The sequence below is a fragment of the Cyprinodon tularosa genome, unplaced genomic scaffold (genome assembly GCF_016077235.1).
Source record: "Cyprinodon tularosa strain WSP-4 unplaced genomic scaffold, ASM1607723v1 ctg175, whole genome shotgun sequence".
NCBI lineage: Eukaryota > Metazoa > Chordata > Actinopteri > Cyprinodontiformes > Cyprinodontidae > Cyprinodon > Cyprinodon tularosa.
This window is the reverse complement of record NW_024038574.1, coordinates 150,776-168,788: the sequence shown is the minus strand read 5'-3', so window position 1 is coordinate 168,788 and position 18,013 is coordinate 150,776. Positions and strand designations below refer to the sequence as shown.

Here is an 18,013-nt window from a genome sequence, read left to right as displayed (position 1 = left end):
CATCTGCCTCATTTTGGGAAATACTTGCCTATTTTGCCTACCCTAATGGAAAAGCAAATAATTTAGGGACTGTAAGCCCAATTTACATGTGCAATACATTATTTGAAAGCTAAAAAAAGAATACGATTATTTTACAAAGTAGGACTCAAAGATCACATTAATGTATTATTTTTAAAGGTGCAGTAGGAGATCTTTTCTGACGCATTTTTTTCTGACTAGACCGGACCGGGCAATGGAACCGAGCCGTGAGCTCCAGGGCTAGTCCGGAAACCCCGGCAGCCGGGGATGGAGCGGGCGAACCCAACCCGCCCTAAACACTGGGGGTGCTCTGTACAGGGTTCGTACACCTTTTCCAAAGTCAAAATCAAGCACTTTTCAAGCACTTTCAAGATCCATTTTAAAACTTTTTCCAGCACCTTACACCACAGTAAATTACATACCAATACATAGTCAAGGTAGATATTAATTTTCCATTATCAGTTTTAATTAACTAATTACCGTTCCACATATAGTTCACCGATGATGAAGACGACGAAGGCGTTTTTTTCCCCCCACACGTCTCCTTGGATGATCAAAGAAAATTACTCCTCTGCCATGGCGTAGTAATATAACCAACCAGAGGGTGTCGCAATTCAGTATTATCAGCCGTAGAGTTATCAATGCTGTTTTAAGGTCTGGGCCTGGCAATGAATTAAAACTTCGTTTTTTTTTTGTTTTGTTTTTTGGAATGTTGGCGAGGCGGTAGCGTGAGTTTGGCGAGGCGGCCGCCTTGCCAAGGTAGTGCTGCGGGAAACACTGCAATACTAACATTACATTATCACACCGTACTCTCAGTCACTCAGTAACTTAGCCTGTGAATTCCAAGCTAGCAGTTACTAGCGTAAACAAATAGGCGCTAACGTTAACGTGTACTAGGCTACTTCAGTTGGCTTACTTAAAAGTCTATGACTTACCCTTCATGTCACTCGAGAGCGCAGACTCGCCCATTGTGAAAAGCTGCACATCTTTTTTGCAGAATTTACAAGAGGCAACTGGTGGGGTTTGTCCCCGTTTAATCCATAATTTGTATTTTTCATCTTCCAGCCAACGTTCATTGAAACGACAACCTCCCAGCATTGGGGCAGTAGTGGTTTCATGGGGGCGGAGTCACACATGGAAATAGACTGGCTGATCGCAGTCACACAGAAGCGAGCAGGTTTAATTTTCGGGCTCTCCAACATTTTATTTTTCGGACAGCATCTTGCTAACCAGTTAGCAACTTAGTGCCAGTAGGTTCCCAATGGGAAATTCCACTGGGACCAAGTAGCACTAAATTGGTGACTTAGAAACGACACTGTCAAGGAACGCTATGGACAGAGGAAACATGCAAGAGGAGGAGAGTTTAGTGTCGGAGGTCGTGGATGAGTCTCCTCCGTCATCCATTTTTTATTTAGAGGAGGAAAGCGGGGATGAAGATGTTGTGGAAGAGGACGCCAGGGCGGCAGAAGCTTGTTTTGGTGCAGAAGGCTTCCAGCCGTACATGTTTGAGCCCTTACCTTGCAACATTGCCGGTTCTATCTTGCTTGATAGATAATCTTCACAGGTTTATATTTGACCGAATCTAGTTTGAGAGGTTAACACTTGAACTCCCAAGGCAGTCATTTTGACGGGCCTGAGATTTTGAAGTGAAATAACTCTATTTACATAAATCATATGTTGCTGATATTAACAGATTTTCCCTGTTTCTGTTTTTCCTTCATTTTCACGTTTAAAAATAAAATAAAAACTTAAAACATGAATATGGTGAATTTTAGCTCAATCTCCCACAACCGTCATTTTGACGGCTCTACGAGTTGCATTGTAAATTCTACCCGCGGATGATTAATGGTACCGTTGCCAAGCAACCAACATTATACAGAGAAATCTCTGGAACTCTTTGGCCGTGAAGTGAGACCTCTTGCTGGCATTAAAGCTTTGTTTTTTGGGTTTGACGTTCGCTTTCATGGCTGCAGGTTTGCAAAGACGGATTTTTTGCAAACCTTGAGGTAAATGTTGGCAGAGTAGTTCAAATTGGTTTGCCTTGAACTGGGAATCCATCACCAACAATAGGAGCGGGCATGCAGGTGGCACAGCGCACACTTACTCATGTACTGAGGCCTTAGTCCTCAACGCGGCAGACCCGGGTTCAAATCCGGCCTGTGGTCCTTTGCCACATGTCTCAACCTACTGTCCGAACAAGCCACTAGTGCTGTAAACGACATGTTTGGCAGGACTTAACTGCTCTAGGTATCAGTTTGATTCATTTTGTGCTGAAAAAATAAGTATTTAAGAAAAACCTGTTTTTGGTGCGCTGTCCACCTCTGGTTTTAGAAAGTGTTGCAGACTACAGTAATCTAACAGAAGCGTCTCCCTCTCTGCTGCTTGTCGAGTGAATTAGCAAATATGGATGTCAAAGCCATCGTCTGCAGTGGATTTCTCCAAAAATGTCAAAGCCATATAGAGGCGAGCAGTAAAGCAGCTCTTTGAAACACACATTTGCCTTTAAAGGGTTTAGGTTGAATCCCAGGCTTAGAAAATGAGAAGTGCAGCGTGTTGCTTTAGTCTCTGCTAACATTTGCTGGTTTAACAAGCTGCCTTCATCCCCTGCATCACTCATGGTTTTGTTCTGCTCTTTATCCGAAGGCAAGTTATTTGAAATCAGAGGAAGGCAGCGGATTTTAAGACCAATAAGGTGTCACTCTGATTGGATGTGTTTATCTGGCAGGATGATTCTTTCAGTTTGAAATGACTGAAAAGGCAGAAAAGAAATTTAGAAATGTAGGAGAAAACTGAAGAGCTGTTTAAAAAAGAAATCAGTGTGAATCAGATGTTTCTGTTTGGTAACAGTTGGATTTTTTATTATTTGGAAAAATTAAAGCTCTGCTTCCAATAATGAAATATCATATTTAAATGCAGCGATAAAAAAATAAATCAGATTTTTTTGTAAATAATCAATTATTGAAATTCCCTTTAGCAAATTTAGTAATTGATTAATCGTTAACTGGAGTATAGAGACTATAAAGCATGCCTTTAAATGAAAGAGCAACCCAGTAATTATAACAAAATTGTTAAAAATATATAAACATTTTGTATTCGGGATTAAGAAATGCTGCAGCCAGAGTTCTGATGAAGATTAAAAAGAGAGATCATATCTCTCCTATCCTGGCTTCTCTTCATTGGCTTCCTGTTAAATCCAGGATAGAATTTAAAATCCTCCTTCTCACATATAAAGCCTTAAATGGCCAAGCTCCATCTGATATCAGAGATCTGATTGTTCCTTATGTTCCTAACAGAGCACTTCGCTCTCAATCTGCAGGTTTACTAGTGGTTCCTAGAATTTCTAAAAGTAGAATGGGAGGCAGATCTTTTAGTTATCAGGCTCCTCTCCTGTGGAACCAACTACCAGTTTTAGTCCGTGAGGCAGACACCCTGTCTACTTTTAAGGCTAGGCTTAAAACTTTCCTTTTTGATAAAGCTTATAGTTAGAGTGGCTCAGGTTATCCTGAGCTATCTCTATAGTTATGCTGCTATAGGCTTAGACTGCTGGAGGACATAGGGACCCCTATTTCATCATTCTGCTTCATTCTACTTCTATTCTCCTATTCTTCAGAATCTGTTAGTTCAATCTCTAATGTTCTGCTCTCTCTGCTTTTCCTCATAGTAGCTTCATCTGGTCTGTTCCTGTTTGGCTGTGACTCCATCCTGGAGAGAAATATCAGCTGTGCTGCTGCCATCAACACCTTTGTTCATAGATGCTGGAGATTTGCCTGTTTTTCAGTGTGGTCCTGTTTCTCTGATTGTGACTGGCTGGATGTGCTCTCTTCATCCTCTGACATGGGAGCTGGCTCATTTCTAGTCTGCCTGGCTGTGTTTCCTGGATGGAGCCGCCTTCTACAGCTGCTTTCTGTATCTCTGCTTCTGTCTCCTTGAACCCCAGTCAGCCTCAGCAGATGGCCGCTCACACTGAGCCTGGTTCTGCTGGAGGTTTCTTCCTGTTAAAAGGGAGTTTTTCCTCTCCACTGTCGCTACGAGCATGCTTAGTGTGAGGGATTGGATTCAAGTCAATGAGTCGATGCAATCAACTGGTTTTCCTTAGATAGAAAACTTTGAATCAATTTGAGTGGATGATCTGGTTGAACTGTAAAGAGCCTTGAGATGACATGTGTTGTGAACTGGCGCTATAGAAATAAACTGAATCGACAAAAGAAAAAAATGTCTATCAATCTGCTGTATCCATAACTCCTTAAGTAGAAAAGTGAGTTTCAGATGGTTTCATTTCGTTTTGGCTATCTGTTTATTAATCGATTAATCAAACAAAACAATCGACAGATCAATCAATTTCAAATTATTCCTTAGTTGCAGCCCTAATCGGATGAATCGGTTACTGAAATATTTTCCAACTAATTTGTTATTCCATTAAATCCAACCTGGCAGATACAGACTTGTAGCGTCACCTGGTTTAAATTCAGTTTACAATCTCTCTTCCTCTTGTAGCATCTGTTGAAATTAATGAGAATTTATAGGAATAAACCTGGAATTTAATCTTTAGATTTAAATTTAGACTTTAGTTGGACATAAGAAATAAACCAGAACTTTTCAACAAACAGACAACAACATATATGGTTCCTAAAGACAATGAAGATAGTCCATCCAGTGCAGAATGACTTTACAGTAGTGCACTTTGCATTAGCAGAGGAATAAAGGAGGCGTCTCCAAACTGGCGAACTGTCAGCTGTTTCAGCTGGAGCCTCACTGCATTAGTGGCGCCCTCCACTTCACCCCTGCTATCCAGCGGGAGCTGCTGCAAAGGAGACACAGCTCTGCAAACAGCGGCCCCGCCCCCACGGAGCGCCGCTCTGCTAATTATCTGAGAGCAGAGCACGGATCTGCTTCCTTTCAGGTTCACTTCATCGTCAGGTTGAACCGGGACTGGGGTCAAATCCAGGGCTGTAGGTGGGCTTTGACCTCCACCTCAAGACGTGTCCAAGTGTGTTTGCAAAAAGAATCATCATTATCAAGGCCGAGCAAAAACCTCTCTGTCTTTGATTGAAAGAAAACTTATTTTGATCAACTTCAAGGTATCACAGCTCGAAAAATAACAGCTAAAAATACCATCCTGTATATTTGAGATGCTGATGAGACAGAAATCTTTCAACTAATGATGGGAGCTATATCTGCAATCAGGTCACTTCTTTTATACCTGAACCTTTTTTTGGGGGGGTAATGTATATTTTTGTTGGTTTTCTTTACTAGTTAATGTTAATATAATGCCAACAATATGCTGGAACCCTGCTGTGGACTATCCAATTAAAAATCACTGAGAGCCTCAGGTTCTGGAATTCAAATTAAAATCCAAACTGGGCCAAAAGAAAAAAAAGGTTCTCTGTAAGGCTGCATAAATATTAGTTTACACTTTCTATGACACTTTTTCACTTATTTTAGGAAAATAACTAAACTTCTGAGCATCTCAACTTTGTTGGTGATGACATATGTAACATGTTTTACTTCATGTTAGCGAGTGTGTTCACAGTTACTGAGTCAGAGCTCAGCAGGTCGAGTTTTTTCAGACCATGAGTTAAAAATAAAGTGTGTTCTCCAGGGTTACGTGGAGTTTACCTGCAGAAATCGGTGTTTGAAAAACTTAAAAATGGCCAAAACATGCCAGCAGGCATAGATATGCTGTTTGAAAAAAAAAAAAAAACTAAGAGAAACAATCTTTAAGATCATAGGAAAGTCATATTTAAATGTCAAATCATTCTCGCTTAAACATGTATATAAATGTACTCTTTATTAGACTAAAAATCCTGTCTTAAAATTTGCAGGTTTTATTCGTAATTTCATTCGGGCTAGTTAATTATACATCAACTCGTACACCTAGGAACTCCGGTGGATGGGGGCAGCAGGGGACGGAGCGACTGAACCCGACCCGGTGACGGTAGCCCTGACAACGGCGGCCCTGTGCTTCCCCCTGCCTGCCTTACCGCAATTAGCACCCTATTAAATCCGTTTTATTTTTTCCCAAATTCTGTTTTATTTTTTCCCAAATTCTATTTTTTCCGTTTTACTTTAGGAAAATTCCGTTTTTCCGTTTTATGTATGTACTTTTGAGCTTCCAATCAATGGAATGTTGACAAAACTTGCAAAACAATAGTTCACCTGACACATAAAAGTCACGAGGGAACTGCTCGGCTCTGTACTCGGGGCTTAGCGTCGTGTTTCGCAACTTTTTCGCCGAAAGCGGAGCTGTGGAGAGCCGCTTTGCCATTTTTTCAATGTTTTGATGGGGGAGGGTGCGAGGGTTTGATGAAGCGGGAGGAGGTTGTGTCGCCCACATTTGCGTCCCCCAGTGTGCATTTCCCCCCGATGTACGTTCTTCTACCACACAAAAACCAGGGTTCCTACAGCAAGTTAAATTCAAGACTTTTTAAGACTTTTCACTTTTTTTAAGACCAAATTCACAACAAACACAAGAAAAACCAGCTTGCGACAACTTAACCCAAAGGTTTATTTTAACATAAACCACTGCACTCAAATTTTGAAAAGCTTCCCATACAGGAAGAAAGCTAAAAAAAACAATTATTTAACTGAATTCACAAACTTTGTTTTAGCAGGGAACAAAACAAATCAGTTTTAAAGCCACAACAAAACCAGTGCTAAGTCTTTTTTGCAGCTTTTTTTCTTTGTATGGTTTTCTTAGTATGTTTGATTTGGTGATAAGTGGAGGCGTTGCAGAGACAAGGGAGGAACAGAACTGAGAAATACCGGCTGTTTCTCGGTAACTCCATTTTGACGCTTAGTGTTTCGCGCTTTGCATGTGCGACTCCACTGCCTTAATTCCCATCGTTCTGAGCTCTTGGCTGGAACCAATTATCGTTACATTAACACTTGCTCATATTTTCCAGACAAAAAGTAAACAGAGCATCTCCCAAATGTCCCGGCCGCAACAACGCTTTTATTGGTCCCGCTATCGGGACGGAACCAATAATGGCGAGCCGTTATTTATTTTTTTAATTGTCAATTTTTATGTTTTATTTAGATTACAAAAATAAATCGTAATTGAAATAATCCTATTGATGATGTTTTAAAAATTAAGACCTACAAAAGACTGATTTAAGACATTTTAATACCAATTAAGGCCTTAGTTTTATTTTGAAGAATTCAATGCCTTTTAAGACTTTTTAAGGACCTGCGGGAACCCTGAAAAACAGAATTTCATTTCAAATGTAGAAATTCTGCATTTACACTAGATTCCACGTTAATTTGCCAACTCTGCGATTCCGTGATCGTGGAAATTATAGGGCCCTACGCAATTCTATGACCCCTTTAACAAAATAATAATGAGTCCAGAGAAATGTTGTAGGTATTTATGTCAGAGCAGTTTTGCTTTTCTGTTGATGAAAGCAATTAGATGATGATCTGCATCCTTTATGCATTTATTAATTTTTTTGTCTAAATGTGGTGACCCTGACTCCAAAGCCCATGAGAAGGTGATAAATATGTCAGCATTTCTTCTCAGCTTGCACCGCTTGTAGGCCTGCAAATGGGATGAATGCAGGTGACCTAGAGCTGCCTGAATGCCTCCTGAGAAGATGCACACCCACCCACACAGAGCTGCAACACAGCGTGGCGTACGCTCGCCGCACGGACGCGGCTTCAGTGGGAGTCATTTCACAAAGTCAGCAAACGTTCTGTGAGCCGCACGTTACATCTCAGGGGTCTTAACATCACGATGAGCACGGCTCACTGCCTGCCTCCATCCTGAAACAGCTGAACCAAAAAAAAAGGCGTGCAGCAGGTCACTTCCTGTTTTTTATTCATTTCTCCCCGACAACAGATAGGTGCAGGGAAGAATGCATAAAGGATATAAACCGTATTTACAGGCAGGAAACGCGGACGCACCTCATCCTGCACTGTATTTATTTTTCATACCTGAAAGATTTTCATTATTCCGCTGCTGAGGTTTTCTTTTTTCTCTTCTTTCAGCTTAATTTTTTTTCCCCCTCCAGCTCCGAACGCCTGCTGCCGACTGGAGGAGGCTTGTCACAGAGCAGAGATACGGTGAGAGAGGAGCTCTAAGAACGGCCTGAGATTATCAAAGCTTCGTCCCCCCCCCATCATACACACACTTTTCTCATTCCTATTTTCTTTTTTTTGAATGAAACTCTCTGTAGACCTGGGGTAATCTCACTTTTGCTTATTTGCACATGAGTTAGTGGAGTAACTGGGGCCCTGTTTCTTGCATCCCCTGCCAATTGCATAATCGAGGCCAGAACTCATCAGCAAGATGGCAGAAGAAAAGGCTCTATTAAGCCGCATCGTCTTCCATCTGCTGTGTAAGACAGCGATAACAGTATTTACAGTTTGTTGGAGACGCGGCGCCTTGTTTCGGCCAAATTTCTGACTTCTGCTTACTTTAGGAAATGTCACAGATTAATTCTGTCTCCGTGTCCAACTGATGTCTTTGCCCCCGAGCGGAAACCACAAAAAAAAAACTTCAGTTGAAGGGAAACACGAAGGTTAACTGCGGAAGGATTTGGGTTCTTGTTCAGCCTCAGACCTCTTCTAAAGTTATTTGATCCTCGTTAATTTTCCTGTAGAAGGACATCAGCTGCTGTAAAAACTGAATTATGCAGTAGTCAATTTTTCTTCAAATAAATTATTTCAGCCAGTAAGAATAAGATATTGGAAATCGAAGAAGGTAATTTACATTTATAATAAGGAAAAAGCACCTACTTTATGTTGTTTTAAAAGAATGACATCTAAAGATTTTATTTTAGGGGCAAACCTACTCATCATTAATTCACTGCATTCTCTATCAGAGGCGATTTCACATTGAAAACTATGGAGGATAAAACTCTCCTCTAATTTCTTCACACTTCATAAATGTAGTCATTAACCTGCATTAAATATTTGTTAAAATGCGCCTGATGTTATTGGTATGTTGCTCATTAACCAGCTGTTTATTTGGCTTTAAAGTCAACTTTAAAGTCCGGTCAGCAAGGAACAATCCAAGGATCATTATTTATACCCAAAACTAATACATTCGCAATGATTTAATGAATATAGAGTTAATCACTGAAAAAATATATTTTCATTGTGATCACTGAGTCTGGGAGCGGCCATTTTTGCCCAAATATAGTAACCCCTTCCTCCTGACACCTTCCAGCAGTGACGTCACGGTGTGGTAAGCCTAGCGCCATTCTCCCCACTTTACAATCAATCAATGGGAACTACTAGACACATCTGCAATCAACAACAATTATTGAAGATTTCCAGAGGACTTCACCATTGAAATTCACCAGAGCTATAGTGAAACTGACATTGCCCACGTGCATGGCAGTTGGATGATTATTCCACCTTTCTGATTCCTGATCCTCCACGGACGGGTTCATCGTTGGATCGCCAACTTGAAGAGGGTGGATTTGCCGTCTAACTTCTGGCCAGAGAAAAAACACGTAATATGTAGCCAACATTTGGAAGAAGAATGTTTTCAAGGTGACTTGGATAATAGCGCGTTGTGACAAACACCAGATACAGCACTGGGACTTGATCAACAGCCGATACCGCACCGTGACGTCACAAACCAGTAGGTGGCAGTAGTGTTCTTTGACAAACATGGATGCCTCCAGTCAAACACATTCAAATGAAAATTACTCTTATTTAAAAACACTTTTTTATTAAAAAATATTTAATAATTTCATATTTAAGGTACTTTCAGAAGTTTATATAGGGCTCGGGATCCACATTGCATTGTGGGATATCGCAGCCATATTGACTGCTACGCAAATGTAAACATAGCTCTGATACAACGTTGTTGTTGAAAGAAGAAACGTAGAAGTAGAGAGAAAAAAGATGTTAAAATCCCGAAAAGGATCTGGAATTTACCGGGACACATTAAATAGAGAAGCCACGGACCGGTATGTTGACAAAATCAGCATTATTAATAATTTGGATCCATATGAAGTTCCAAACAATGAGTGGAGCACCGATGAGTGAGCGCCTATACTTCAAAACAGTTCCCAAGCTACAAGTCCTTGGAGTCTCATATGCAGTTCATGAATGGATGGGTTCAGGAGCTGCAGATCATAAAGCCAGCAAACAGTGGGAACAGAGTAATCCGTACGAAGGTAAGCTGTGACCAGACGGGCTCTGGAAACTGCTAGTTTAGGAACCGCTAACCACTAATGCTAACAACCACTCACGCATGTAATGTACTTTTAACTAGCTGCTATGTATTTTAAAGGTGTAGTTAGTAACGTTAACTGCCAACCCTCCGGGTTTCTCGCGTATTTGAGCCTTTTCCCGCTGCCGATTTTATTATTTTCCCGTAAAAGATCCCAACTTTGAAGGAAAGAAACAATGTAGGCTATAAAATAAAACCGTGCATCTTTAACTTACCAGAACGAAAATGCAGGGAACACACTCTCAATGACTTTGGAATACTGTGGAAAGTTATGTTCGGTCGTCTTACAGCCGCGATCCAAGCTAGCCGACGACTCTTTATCTCTGACGCTTGGTCTCCATGGTTACGCCTCCAGGCAGGAAAGCGGTGGAAAGTTAACCCATTTTCTATGTTTTTCCCATGGCAATCAGGTGTTGCGCTGTTACAGCCCACAATACAGCAACGGTTTACCATGGTTGAAATCAAGTTAAGGTGAAATTAATCAAATTAAAACACGGCTGAGAGGGAGTACAGTACGCGGTAGTCATAGGCAGTAGTCTGAGCCGCGGTAAAAGAGGCCTTCAACATGGCGGCGACGCAAAGTGCTTACGTCATGACGACCAAGCCCTATACTTAATATGACCACACTTTTCCGTTAAGAATTGGATCAATCTGTCCAACACTAATTTAAGTGTAAGTTAATTGAACAGTTTATAGAGTTCATGTGGCTGTACCCACATTTTAAGCGTTCTGTAGCCAAGCTGCTATGTGGACATTTTGTCAAAGATTCCTCGGGTTAGCTGAGGCCGTGCAGCCGCTTCTCCTGCTTACAGCATACAAAACTAAAATCAATGGGTGTCTAACTGTCCCATCTAAGGGCTCTCAAAAGAATTTCTCCGTTTTCAGTTTTTTTTTAATAATAAATCCAGGTAACAGAAAAGAAATGCCGCTTGAAATGACAAAAAAAAAAGGAAGGAAGGAAGGAAGGAAGGAAGGAAGGAAGGAAGGAAGGAAGGAAGGAAGGAAGGAAGGAAGGAAGGAAGGAAGGAAGGAAGGAAGGAAGGAAGGAAGGAAGGAAGGAAGGAAGCTCAGCCAATCATGATCAGTTTTGAGCAGTAAGGGAGATTGCTGCGGTCTGAGGACTTGCTGCCCCTCGCTGCTGTTTTCACCCCCTTTGTTTCTGGCCGTCCGTCTCTTTCTACGTGAATTTAAAGAAATCCCACCGTCTCTGAAAGCATCTCTGCTGCTTAAGCCGTCTGACTTCAGCTCTGACCTCACTACTGCACACTTACACATAAACACATCAGTTCCTGATATTAAACCCAAACTCTCAGCAATATGTGTTTAATAACAGCTACACTGATTGTTGTTTCTCTGTTACTGCATGTCATGTTTTTCCTGTTATTTTGTTAGCAATATCTACAGAGGATGAAACACTAAATATGCTAATTAATAAAAATGATTTCACATATTCCATATTGTCCATATTGTCTTTTTGCCGCTGCTATGGAAACATAAATAGATGACAAATGTCCATATTCTGGTAAATGGAGAAAACTCATTTCTGGCTTTTAGAAAGACTTCAGTATTAAATAACAACAGATAATCAATACGGTTATAAAAGTAAACGCAGTTATTTATAGTAAATATAACCAACAGAACATTAAAGTTTTTATGTGTTTTCGATGCACTGAGAATGTTTGACAGATAAAAATCATAGGTTGTTAATTAAAATATAAAGTTGAGGGTCCCTGCAGGTTTAATTAGAATCAGACATTATTGGTGTTTTTATTAATCTATGCAAGTTAAGGGTTTGTATGGAGTTAATTTTGTTACAATATTATTGCAAGCATAGAAAATTTTTATTTAAATGTAAGTTTAAAGAAAATACACATGTAAATTTAATTTTGAGAAAACAAAAATATAATTCATTAACAGAACTTTGAGGAAAAAAACAATGTTTCAATTAAAACATTTTTGAAAGTAACTTTGATGTCTTTTCCTATTCTTTTTTTTATATTATTTTTAAGGATTTTTCCTCATTTTATTCTTTGTAAATGTTACATTTTCTTATTTTTTTATCCGTTTTTCAAATTTCTGTCTTTCATGCTAAGTTTTATGAATCCAATGCTTTTCAAATTATCTTTCACACCCTCCTGACTTTAAGCCCAATCCAAACACTCCCACTTCACACTCACATGGACCGAGTCATGAGTAACATTCCAACTTTAAGCCTTGCTAAGAAACGTTACACATAAAAATGTGCAGCTTAGAAGTATTATCCGATGCAGGTCCAGGAGATTCTGCAACAGCTTCTTCCCCGCTGCCATTAGACCGCTGAATGTTGAATAAAATAGGGGGGGGAAAAAGTGCCGATTGTTGGAAAAACTGTAAATCATATCTCAGTCTTATGTTTACATTTGATCTCCGCTGCACTTTAAGAAATTAAAATGTCTTACGAGCTATGCAGAACAAAGTTTCGTTTGGTATACACACTGTGTTTACAAAATGACAATAAATTCTGTCTAAGTCTAATTAAATAACTTTACGGTAAAAGCTCTGTTAACTGGTTACCTCAAGCTTTTTAAAATATTTAAAAACTTTTATTTTTATTAAAAAAAAAGAAAAAAGAAAATGAAAAACAATCCACTGGACTTTGTTTCCAAGTTTGAAGACGCTTCGCTTCCCATCCAGGAAGCTTTTCAATTCAAAATGTCAGGAAAAGCATTTAGTTTGAGGTTTATTAACTGCAGCCCAACAAAGCCTGGTTTTTGTTTAGACCTGGATGACTGAGAACCTTCACCAGCACACTTCAAAACTGAGTTTCATGATGGATCATTTTAAGGTTATTTTTTTTATAGTTTGATTATTGTTTTTTTTCCTCTAATTGCACCGACTACTTTCTGTCTGGAAATAAATAAAGCCAATAAACTCTGCGGTTGGTTGTGTGTCTAACCTAGGCCGTTGTGAACCACGTTGGTTAGTCTAACTGGGTCAGTTAAGTTCACGGCAGAACTCTCGTAAGGAGAGTTTATAATGATAAGATGCCATATTCATAGTCTTTTAAACTTGACTTTTAAAACACCATATTCCCCACCCAAGATACAAAAGGAGGCAAATAATGTATCCTAGAGAAATGAAAACAGATCAAAGTCATAAAGCTACTGCTTGAACTTATATCTTTGTTGTTTTATTCTTGTTTTTAAAGTTATCTTCTTTTATTTTCACACATCTACATCTAGAAGTTGATATGGGGTATTCTTAGTTTAAAAACTTAAATCTCTAGTTTTGACCTTCTGCTCTTTGGGACATCCAGCCTGTAGGGCAGAGGTCACGGATTAGCGGAACGCGGTCCAGACCATCCTGCTGGCTAATCCGGACCCAACCTGATTCAAAATGTTTATAAATTACCACATGAAGTCCAAGGACAGTGTCTAATTTCACTTGCGCCGCTTCTCCTGTTAATACGGTAAAGCTCTCCAGTGTGTCCAGCACCAGGCTGCATGTGATACAGATGATCCAATGAGCTGCTGTCAGTCTGGGTTGCTGCTGCTGCTACTTTTAGACCCAGCAGGCAAACCTGTGGCAAGCCGGGCGATGAGAAAGAAAGAGAAGATGATGAGAAAAAGAGAGCAGAGAAAATGTGGACTGCTGGAAGAACTGTGGTGAACTGGTGAAAGAAAAGTGAAATGGTGCTCAAAGATGACCCTGCACATTTAGAGGATGTTTGGTTCAACCTGCTGCTGTGAAGAAGGATTCTCCACCATGAACAGAATCAAAAATAAAATATGGATCCAGGCTCAAAATGAGCTCCTTGATATGTGCTTTAGAATGACTTAGTCTCCATTCAAACCCAGGTTTAAAGCCTTGCAGGGCAGCATAAAGCCCATTGCCAACATTAAGACAGAAAACAGAAAAATAAACGGTCAGTTCAGGTGTTTTATAAAATATGTGAATCAGGAAATGATCTAAATACCAAAAGGAAAGATTGTTGTTCTCTAATTCAATAAACACTTTAGATTATAAAATGGATTTATATATTTTTATTTAAAAAGTCAATGTATAAAATGGATGCATAAAAACCTCATTTTATTATTTGTTCAAATCTGTTTAAAAAAACAGGTTTAGAGGCTCATAATTTGCCTTCAGAGGCGAATGATTTCCAGGTTCTTCACATATGCCCTAACTTATCAGATGAGTTTATTTAATTGGTTTGTTGTCTTCAAATCAACTGAAATGTTTAAATATGATAAATAAAATCCTCCTCCTGTTAGGATGACCCCACTAAGTGTGCAGCTGTCCCTTTCGTGTTTCTCTGACATTTAACGCGACAGCTCATCACTTAATCCTGAGGATCATAACAATCATGGGTTTGGTCTGAACCATCAGAAGTCATCATCTGTGACTGCAAAAACTAAACAAAATAAACATCCAATTAGGCCTTCCTTTCCCTGGGAACCCCCCTTTCTTATGGACCCCCAGAGGTCTCCATGTGTGAACACTGGAAGATACCCAGCTGTCAGAATAATAGCAGCGACAGGAGGCGTGCATGGGGATTTCATGGACTTAATTAGAGTGGAACAAGACTCCAGACAGACTACAGCCACCAGCAGCCTGCCGGTCTCCATAAAACCCAGGAGTGGTGCTTGAAGAAGCCACTTAGATGATGTAACAACACACTTCCAAACATGAGGGGCTTCACCTGAGCCTTTATCAAGAAGTGATTGCAAATGTCCAACGGCTCAGAATCAGAGAGGCAGAGGTGTGGATTATTGAGCGAGTGTCTGCGAGCGTAGCTGCTGCTGCTGTTCCGTCCTGTTCATAAATCCATTACAGTCCTGCCTGTGTCTGCAGATAAAGGAGGAAACTCATGTTTCTTTAAATTAGAGGGGACTTGTTTTGAAGACATTCCAGGACAGGAATGGGATGCCAGAAGGCTGGAAATGATTCACTCTGAATTCCTACATGGTTTAAATATTGGATTTCAACTCAGAGGAGATTTTCTTTATATATACAGCCTCCAAGGATGGATGGATGGATGGATGGATGGATGGATGGATGGATGGATGGATGGATGGATGGATGGATGGATGGATGGATGGATGGAGCAGTGGGAAATGGATGGATGGATGGATGGATGGATGGATGGATGGATGGATGGATGGATGGATGGATGGATGGATGGAGCAGTGGGAAATGGATGGATGGATGGATGGATGGATGGATGGATGGATGGATGGATGGATGGATGGACGGATGGAGCAGTGGGAAATGGATGGATGGATGGATGGATGGATGGATGGATGGATGGATGGATGGATGGATGGATGGATGGATGGATGGACGGATGGAGCAGTGGGAAATGGATGGATGGATGGATGGAGCAGTGGGAAATGGATGGATGGATGGATGGATGGATGGATGGATGGATGGATGGATGGATGGATGGATGGATGGATGGAGCAGTGGGAAATGGATGGATGGAGCAGTGGGAAATGGATGGATGGATGGATGGATGGATGGATGGATGGATGGATGGATGGATGGATGGATGGAGCAGTGGGAAATGGATGGATGGAGCAGTGGGAAATGGATGGATGGATGGATGGATGGATGGATGGATGGATGGATGGATGGATGGATGGATGGATGGATGGATGGAGCAGTGGGAAATGGATGGATGGATGGATGGATGGATGGATGGATGGATGGATGGATGGATGGATGGATGGATGGATGGATGGATGGATCGGTGGGAAATGGATGGATGGATGGATGGATGGATGGATGGATGGATGGATGGATGGATGGATGGAGCAGTGGGAAATGGATGGATGGATGGATGGATGGATGGATGGATGGATGGATGGATGGATGGATGGATGGATGGATGGATGGATGGATGGATGGATGGAGCAGTGGGAAATGGATGGATGGATGGATGGATGGATGGATGGATGGATGGGAAATTCCAAATCTATGGATCCATATGTTTCCACTAAAATGTCTCTAAACTGAGAAGGAACGTTTGTAACTATTCTCAAACTTTATTAAATCTACTCGAACTTAGGTACCAATAACAAGTTTTTGTTCCAGTTTCTCTCATTTCTGCACATTCAGCTCCGCAGCAGTGAAACCAAGCATTGGAACAGACCTCCACTTATTTCAGGAGTATCCATGCTTTGCATTCCTAGCGCCGCAGCTGAGCCCCGGCTCTCGGTGCTCCTGCTCCGGTCCTTACCTTGCTCCAGCAGCCGCAGGGAGTGCTGGAAGGACGGGTCCAGCGTGTCCTTCTCCGCCTGAAGCTCCGGTAGGTACTTCTCGCTCTCCATCTCGTCCAAAGCTTCTCAGGTTCCAAACAAGCGAGTGAAATACGCAGCAGATTTAAACAGGAAAAAGTTGCTCACGGTCCAAACAGGAATGAAGGTAAAAATAAAGGCTCCAAAGTTGATTTTCTGAGAGGCGAACCCGTGTGCGCTCGCGCTAGAAGAGCATGGTGAAGCTTCGCGGAGCACGCGCTCTCTCTCCTCTCCTAAAGCGGTTGATGTTGAAGCAGCGGTTGTTGGTTTCACTCCATCAGTGATGCTCAGCCCGGCTGCTCCGCTCCTCTGTCGGTCGTCAGGCTCTCTGAAGCTCCTCTGTTCGGTCCGCAGCTGAAGTGAGGCAGAGGCGGGAGCGCGCAGCCTGTGGGGGAGGGGGCGGGGCCTCACCGGGAGCTGTCCGCGGTGCTGATCGAAATCATTAGCATCTCATTATCAGTCACTCACCGAGTTTCTAACTGGTCAAAGAAGCTTACACCTTCACTATTATAAAATCTCTTTTGCTTCCCTTCAGCAGATATATAAATATATATAGTACCTTAGTAAAAATATTTAAATCCTTTAAACATTGTTTTTTTTTATCACAAACACAAACTTCTACTTGTTTTGCAACCAGCACTCATTTTTTCATTTAAAAAAAATTGTTTTTAAGTTCTTATATCTTCGATTTATTTTCCACAGTTTTCTGCTTTTCAAATTAAGTTTTACGAATTGCAATATTCTAATAGGTTTTCCACATAACATTATTGTAAAGTCTGGGGGCGGATTTTCCTCTATATCAAGGGCAAACAATAAAAAATCAGCAGGGTCCAAATAGAGAAAATCAACAACCATTAAAGGTCTGGAGACATTTTTAATTATAATCTGTTACCTAAAACAGAATTTAACAAATAATAAAATGAGGTGTTATGCATCCATGTTGTTATACATTGACTTTCTAAATGAAAAATTTTAAAATCTAAAGTGTTTTGAAGTAAAGAACAACAGTCTTTCAGTTTGGTATATCCTGATTCAGATATTTTATAAAACATCATTTGTTTTTGTTTTTTTGTTTGTTTTTTTATTTTATGGCTTAATGAAAGCAGTGGGCTTTGGGCTACCTTGCAAGTTTATTCAATATTTATTTCTGATTCTGTTCATGGTGGAGAATCCTGCTTCACAGCAGCAGGTTGAGCCAAACATCCTCTAAATGTGCAGGGTCATCTTTGAGCACCATTTCACTTTTCTTTCACCAGTTCACCACAGTTCTTCCAGCAGTCCACACTTTCTCTGCTCTCTCCCGGCTTGCCACAGGTTTGCCTGCTGTGTCTAAAAGTAGCAACAGCAGCAACCCAGACTGACAGCAGCTCATCGGCTGATTTCTATCACGTGCAGCCTGGTGCCTGACGCTGCAGAGGGCCTCACCATATTAACAGGAGAAGCAGCGCAAGGGTAATTAGACACAGCCATGGGACAACATGCAGTAATTTATTAATGTTTTAAATCAGGTTGGGACCGGATTGACCAAATTCGG

General features: G+C 40.8%; 1 protein-coding gene across 2 annotated transcripts in view; it reads right to left on the bottom strand.

The window, feature by feature from the left end:
- khdrbs3 (KH domain containing, RNA binding, signal transduction associated 3) overlaps positions 1-16,841 on the bottom strand; it is a 278,856-nt gene extending 262,015 nt beyond the window's left edge. Inside the window, exon 1 of one of the 2 annotated variants that reach the window (XM_038281752.1) lies at positions 16,422-16,841. In XM_038281752.1, the coding sequence (XP_038137680.1) occupies positions 16,422-16,512 (91 nt within the window). In that variant the 5' untranslated portion in view covers positions 16,513-16,841. The remainder of the gene's footprint in view (positions 1-16,421) is intronic. The other variant, XM_038281751.1, reaches the window with a different exon arrangement.
- Positions 16,842-18,013: the final 1,172 nt, after the last annotated feature.